General features: G+C 46.5%; 1 protein-coding gene across 1 annotated transcript; it reads right to left on the bottom strand.

Annotated features, from left to right (window-relative positions):
• Positions 1-500: 500 nt before the first annotated feature.
• POLDIP2 (DNA polymerase delta interacting protein 2) lies at positions 501-7,504 on the bottom strand (the record flags this gene model as incomplete). The annotated part of the gene is made up of 10 exons (XM_009645045.2): positions 501-615; positions 2,210-2,289; positions 2,700-2,825; positions 3,011-3,037; positions 4,075-4,211; positions 4,447-4,554; positions 5,142-5,217; positions 5,675-5,771; positions 6,603-6,700; positions 7,391-7,504. Coding segments are annotated over 10 exons (978 nt in total), but the record flags the coding sequence as incomplete, so codon positions are not given.
• Positions 7,505-7,543: the final 39 nt, after the last annotated feature.

Raw genomic sequence — 7,543 nt, forward strand, 5'->3', positions numbered from 1 at the left:
TCCCTGAAACATCCTCACTGTTGTCTTCTGAAGCGGCAAGAAGTCTGGGCTGGCACTGCCTTGCACATGGGTGAGGGGGGAGCAACAAGCCGGGGCAGGCTGGATGCAAAGCCTAGGCCTTGGTTTATAAAGGAAGACTGGTTGCAACTGGAAGGGCCAGTTTATTAGAGAAACCTCACATTGCAGAGAATTCACAACATATTGGAAAGGCTCCAGGCCTGCCGAGGGGGCCAGTCTTCTGACGCAGCACAGATCTACGTCCCCCAGCTCCAACCCCAGCAGGTGCCACAAAGGGAAGGGTTAACTGTAACACAGCTTATGTTTACAAGCAGCCTGAGAGAGCCAGTGTTAAAGTTCAAAAAAGCCTCCCCGTTAGACGACAGTTAAAACAAAAATGGTCTAAAATGTTTAAAAGCTCCGTGTTCTTGGCTGCAGCATAATGGGGAGGCAAAGGACTACAACACACACAGGTCTCTGTGGGTCTCGTCACTCAGTCTGCTCTACCAGTGAAGGCCGGAGGGGGGGGTCTTCTCATCTTTGTTGCTTTCCAGAGAAAAGGGTGGGATTCGGACATCAAAGTGGGAGCCATCAGGCCTCTCAAATCGAAAAGTACCCCTGCAAAATAATGGCAGAGATCACGCTGAGGCCCGGGACAAAACAAAGCTGGGAATCACCAGCAAAAAGGTAAGACACAAGCTCTTCCATATCCTGCACAGGGACTCTGGGGCTGCATTTGCAAGGCCGGTCCAGCAGCAAGGACATCAGTTCAGCAGCAAGGACATCTGCCTGCCAAGATGACTCATTTATTGGAAGACTCCTGGGCGGTTTACATCACATCTCTAATATACATTTCCTGAATAAAGATGTCATGATTGGAGCCTCCAGGAGGTAAGCATGCTCCATGCATCTGTGGCACTGTTTACCTAACTCCCACCCCACAGGAGACAGAACCATCTGAGCTATTTTTACAAACTGATTACACGTAAATTCAGATTCATATTTCTTGGCAGAAGCTCCACTGGGTAAGAAGTCTGCGACAATATGAAATCCCTTCACAGATGTAATTTGGACTGGCTTCTGCTTTGCATTTCACAAAGGGCATTTCAAAACGCAGTCTGCCTGTCCTTGTACAAAGGATTTGTTTACTGCCCTGAATTACAGACGACTACTGCAGAACGTGACATGGACAAGAGGATCGTGGAGATAAACCAGCAGGTTCTCATGACAGAAAGGACACAATGGAACACCAGAAGTCAAGCTGAGCAGCTTCTGAGCTGCAGAACCATTTCTCTCTCTCTCTCTTCAGGATGCATGCAGAGAGGGTAGAAAAAAAAAACCTACTAAACAAGCTGGTTTTACTTCTCAGGGCATGCACTCAGGCAATTCAAAATGCTTAACGTGGCAAACAAGGGTGTATCCTATAGGTAAAGAACTGCCCTCTTCCTTTTCCCAACTCAAAGGCAGTTCCAAAGCAGCTTAACTCTGAAACAGATTTACTTAAAAAATGCAAGCCAGAAAGACCTGTCACACAGAAGGCAAGAGGTGGCTGTGCATTTCTTGTCCACACAGAGATGACACTAAATGAGCTAACCCAGCCGAAATGTAAAACGGAGGGAAACTGCTTTAAGCCTGCAGCACGGGAAAGAACAGCTCAGCTAAGCACTTTCCTAACTGCACTTACAGAAGAGGGGACCTGAACACTGGTTACACTGAAGGCCTTGTCTGGCCTGAAGTGGGAATAACCCCACGTGCCAATTCCTTGTGGACACAGAACTGCATAGCTTCACTCAGGGACAGAATCAAAGCCCAATCCTCTCCAAAGAGAGAAGATACCAGTGCATGCATCCCTGCTGCCTAGGGAAACACCAGCATGAAGCCTTGCCTCTTGCATCAAGGACTGAAAGGGACAGAATCTGAACAGAGCAGAAGGTAACATAGAACTGCTGCATGTCTTTTCAAATCCAGTCTAGCACAGACCAGGGGAAGGGGATAAATTAGCCTGGAACCTCTCTCGGTGCAGAGAATCAACAGATCATATCGCTAACTGGGATACTGCCATAAAGAAGCTCATGAAAATTTTAACTATCAAATATGTCCAGTCCACATCCACCCACCTTTCAGCCATAACTCCAGACTGCAAACTGCATCCCAGCTCAGCGCTGTGGGGTCCTATATCTAACCCACTACCGCAGTAATAAGTGCTTCTTACCACATGTGACCACTGGATGCCTGCAGGGAGACGTGACTGCTGTACTGAAACGCCGGCTGTTCTTTGGATAAAACTGGCTCCTGAGAAGACAAGAAGAGACCACTCTGCATCAGCAACGGATCTTAACGTTTCTCCACAGACAGACATCGACAGTAAATGTATATAGCAAGAAGAAAAACAGAGATGTCCACACCTGAGCATCACTACCAATTACACAACAAACAGCTCGCCCAGTGAGTAGTGCCAGAATTGTGTATTATTGCAGTTTTCCCATTACCAGTCATTTAGGGTCATTCTCTAATACTCAGTGTGAAGTTTCAATTCATGCAGACTAACAACAGATTAAAAGCTCATGTAATTTTTTTTTCATTGCCAGTTTCCCATTCCATTGATTTTTAATGCCCGCTAAGCAATTTACTGGCAAATCAATCCAAGCAAGAGGACTCCAGCGAAGGGCTGCGCTTCCCAAGAGAAGCTACACGATACCTACCCTTCCTACAACGCCACGGCCCCTGACTGTTTCCAAGGTGCCAGACAAGCTAAATATCCTCCAGTGCCGCTCTCGGAGTTGTACCACTTCACTGTCAAGGTTCTCCAGGCGAATGCAGTAGCGCCACTGGACAGAAGAAAGACTGTTATCAAGAACTGGAATCAGCTGCAAACAGTTGATAACCCATTGCCAATACTGGGAAACAGTTGCCAGGCAAGGGCTACTCTCCCTCAGAGCTTATCACACAGCAATGATGCCACAGCAAATAAACTCCTTCCCTTTAGCTGCTTTGTGAAACAAAAGGCACTTACCCAGTAGACATGGGAATTCTGGGCTTCCTGTCAAGAGAAACAAAAGACTTTAGCAGCTACCCTTCAACGCTCAGCGCCAAAACCTCTTCAGCTGTCAGCACAGCACAAGCACAGGGGCTCTTGCTCCACGCCAGATTGACGCAGACAACTCACATGAGCACAAAGACAGCTGCTCTCCGAAGCAGTCCATCAGTTACCACCTGGCTCGGGCTCTGCTCTAGACATGTAATCATGAGGCAGGAGATTTGCAAGGATCTCGTGACTACGGAGGGTTGATCTCCATGTTAATTACGCACTTTCTACAGATCTAGAAACACCCGTTTCCTTGCCTTCAGGCACCTGTTTTTCTGACAAGGTTAGGACAAACATCAGCTGGGCTCCACAGAAGCTACAATTCCACACCAAAACATCCACCTGCCACAGTGCAAGCTCCCCAGCAGCTGTGCTCGCCTGGACTTGGAAATCAAACTGCTGTGGTAATTCCCAGCCCTCCCACTCAGAAGTCTATTGGAACCTCATTATTTTGGATGGTCCTCATGAAGTTCTTACACTATAAAAAGCACACAGTTATCAGCTAAATCCAGAAGGCTTTAGCCAAACCCTGTAAGCCACATTAGAGCTAGGAAACAGGGGTAGACACCCACAGCACCTCACCACGGGGCAGGATAACGGATGTGTCTGACATTACAGGGCAGATGGCCTCGGTGCCACCCATTACGCACACACCCATCTGCGACTGAGGCAGTAAAGGACCATTGGACAAGCCTTCCTAAAAATCTTCCTCAATATCTTGCTAGCACTGTTTGGCAGAACAGTACAGAGTATTTCCCATCCTACAAATAACAAGGAAAACCTAAGTTGCAGGAGCTGTTCTCCAAAAACGTATGACAAAACAGTTTCATGTTCACACCTCTGCTGAACATAATGACAATGGATTTGCAACTGTGATTTAAAGTCATTTCTCAGTAAGCAGAAGGTACTTTCAGTCAGTAAACTGGTCTTAGAAAAACATGCAAGTTAAACAGATCACAGAACTAACACAGCGACACGCAACACAGACCTACCCGCATGCCCATATAGAACGGGATGACTGTGACGCGGATGTTCTCTGTGGTTTCTCGGTGCACATCGGAGAGCTCCAGCCAGGGGTGGTTCTTCTCCTGCCATGCACACAGTGTATCCCTTGCTACAAAAGGTGGAACTGTGGGGAGGGAAAGATGAGAGTTTATGAGGAGAGACATACCATAACTGGAGTGCTTTCCCCTCAGAGCAACTCCTTTAGTTACAAAAATTATTTAAAGGAGGCTTTACAGTTAACAACCCCCAAACCAGACCAAGGTTTTTACACTGTACTGAAGATGATGGGTTCTGGGTACTTGTCACAGAACACCACAAGTATCTGGCTCTGAAGATTTCACTCTGAAGCCAGAAATTACCTTTTGTTTGGTCATACATGAGAAACCTCTCAAAGAGCTCATGCTGGATGGGCACTTGATCGGTGGAGCTGTAGGGAAGGATATCTTCATGGCTTACATAATCTAAACCTGAAAAAGAAACCCGAAATCCATTGAACTTCCCACCGAAGAGTAGCTCAGAAGTCTCCCGACAGACAAATGCATCATGCTACTGAGATGCTAAGGATTTTGGCGGCAGCAGCCAAAATTGTATGCAAGAATGGAGGAAACAGGCCAGTAACAACCCTTGGCCGCGTTCTCCTGTGAGATTTCTCCATAGAATGATTTCTGTGATAAAGACACACTGCCTGGGAAGCGACTGCACTGTCACAAAAAGGACTTTGGGAGGGAAATGCGCAGGACGAGATCTAGCTGCCCTGGTGATAAAGCAGAATAGCCCATGTGCAGCGGGGTGTGTGTATGGGGTCTACATCTCAAGAGCACAAAGCAGGTGTGCTTGTGTCTGATCAGAGCCTGCCCAACTGCCGTCTATCCAAAACGGCTTTGTGTACTTCAGCCATTCTGTTGTTTCTAGCACGGCCCTAAACCCCAGACCTTACAGGAATATCCTGTAGGAACTGCTGCTTCACTGACCGAAGTCGGCTGTTGGCGACTCTTTTGACCTCACCTCATGACAATCCACATCTCCACAGAGGTTACAGGTGCATTTCACTCACCTGGTATGGCATAGAGGGCTCTGCTGTCATCGTGATTTGCCAGGAACGTCACTGCTTCTGTCTGTGATCTCTGGGACTGAGAAAAAGGGAGGTTTATGGATTGTTGTGGGCCAGTTTCCAGCCACATTTCAGTTTAATTTTGTGATTCTAAACCATGTAACTTTTATTTTATTTAACCAATTCACCTCAGAACATCTCTCCTTTTAATTCCTCTAGACTAATTCTCCACTCAAAAAGCGAGGAGCATTTTCAGTGCTGCAACCCACATTCATAATGACCTGTGTGCAACAGAACAGGAGCACCAACAGGATGAGGAAGCAAGGTTGGGAAGGGGAAAAGTGATCCACAAAACAGTTGTATGGTGTTCCAGATTATCTTTTTGAGGAAAATATGACTGAAAGAACAAGTTTGTCCTAAAATTCTAACCAATCAAGTTAGCCATCACAGCCATTTTCTTTCTGTGCCCGTCTATCTAAAGCATTCATATAGAAGAAGGTATTTGAGTTTCAGTACCGAGATTATTGGTTACTTACTATATGCGGGCAATCCCGGGCATCTATTAGCACTTGATAGTAAGTATGCGTTTTGCCCTTGACCTCTTTGGAACCATGGCCTGCCGCATTCTCACTTCTAAAAAGAAAAGCAGAACGCTGAGCTCAAGCGCAGGATAGCAGCAAACTGTTGTTACCAGGACCAAACACATTCATAAACAATGATTTATTTTTTTTTTTAAATACATTTCAGTCTGTAATCATTCAATTCCATCCAAATTAAACTCCTATCAACCACCCACACAACGACAGATGAGCTGAGATGACAATCAACCGTGTTTGTCACAGGCACAACAGCTCAGTTTTCAGACGACTCAGAAATTCTTTCTGCTCGGTCCAGCCTCCTGTTTGGGGTGGGTGCTGCTACTGCCCTCTGATTCTCTCTCTGCTTACTCCTCATTCCATCCCAGCTCCAAATGCACACTGGCCCGGCACACCTCCAGCACACACCGCGGGGAAACGGATGGAAGAGGGGAGAGAAGTGAACAGTGACTCAGTCCACAAGAAGGATGAACTTGTCCTAAGCGGGTTGAAATCGGGGAGGCAGCGGACAAACCCAGCTCCCTGGCAACCAACAGAAGCAGCAGCCCGCAATTTTAACGCAGGAGCACAAGGGGGTTTTTATAACAAAGAAACCCAAGAGCATGGTTTGTTGGTTTAGTGTGTTTCAGGTATGTTTTTTATCTCCTTCACACACACACTCTCATCCTTCACACTTCCATCCTATCTCTAATTAACACAAAATTAATACGCATGCAACGTCTCTTCTTTAAGCACCCCTCTCCTACTTTACATTCATGCAAAACAGACCCACGCCATTGTCCTCCTTAAAAAGACTTGTTTACCCAAGCAGGAAACTCACTATAAAATGTAACAATACAACAACATATAAACCAGAACAAATCCTTACTTTTCTGTGACAGGAGAAGCCACATCTCGATCATAAAGCCTGGCTTGCCAGGGAAACAGGACTATTCCTCGATAGCCAAACACACTGTGAAGAAATAGCTGAAAGGAACAAATAATTGCATTTGGATATACAGCAAGCTTTAACCAGATACAATAGAAAACCTGAGCCAAAAGTCCTTCTCTGGTAGTAATTAAAAAAAAGCTTTTAACTGAGGTAAAACTAGAAAAATTTACAAAGAGTATGAACACATGGGATGGGAATATGGGGAGAATCACCACTGCATGAACCCAGAGCAGAAACAAAGAGAGAACATAAAGAGTCTGGGAGAAGAGAAGAAATTCAAGCCACCTCTATCCCATAAAAGCCAGTGACTAAACCAGTAATAAAGTAAGAGACTGGCAGAAGTGCAGAAAGGAGACCAGCATGGGAGAGACTGCTCAGAAACGCAGAAACAGATCTGCGAGTTGTAAGCACAGAAGTCACAAGTTTTGTTATTTCTCAGATTCAACGATTGTCTCTTTTGCTCCCAGAGGGAGAAAACCCTTAAATAAAAGCAGCAGAGCAAATGCCATTGTAGGAGCAGTTGTGTCATGCTGCAGATTCTTATCGACTTGCTACTGTCAGATGACTGACAAAGTGCAGACACAGCAAAGACAAGGGAGCAGTGAACTGTGAAACTTCTGGCCTTCCACTACAATGCAGCAGCCTCCTTACGAGTGCATCACTCAGCTACCCAACCTCTCTGGAACAGCCCCACAGGGTCAGCTCTGCTCCCCAGAACCGCTTACCTGACCCGTCTCATATTTGCCGTGCTGCTTTGGTGCCTCAAACACCCCCACGGTCTCCAGCACTTTGCCCTCTGGACGGTTTCTAGGAGCAGAGAGGTAGTTTGGAGGGGGTGCAGGGGCCGGACCAGCCCCCAGGCCAGGGGGCACAGAGCA

The sequence above is a fragment of the Egretta garzetta genome, unplaced genomic scaffold, assembly GCF_000687185.1.
Source record: "Egretta garzetta isolate BGI_Z169 unplaced genomic scaffold, ASM68718v1 scaffold108, whole genome shotgun sequence".
NCBI lineage: Eukaryota > Metazoa > Chordata > Aves > Pelecaniformes > Ardeidae > Egretta > Egretta garzetta.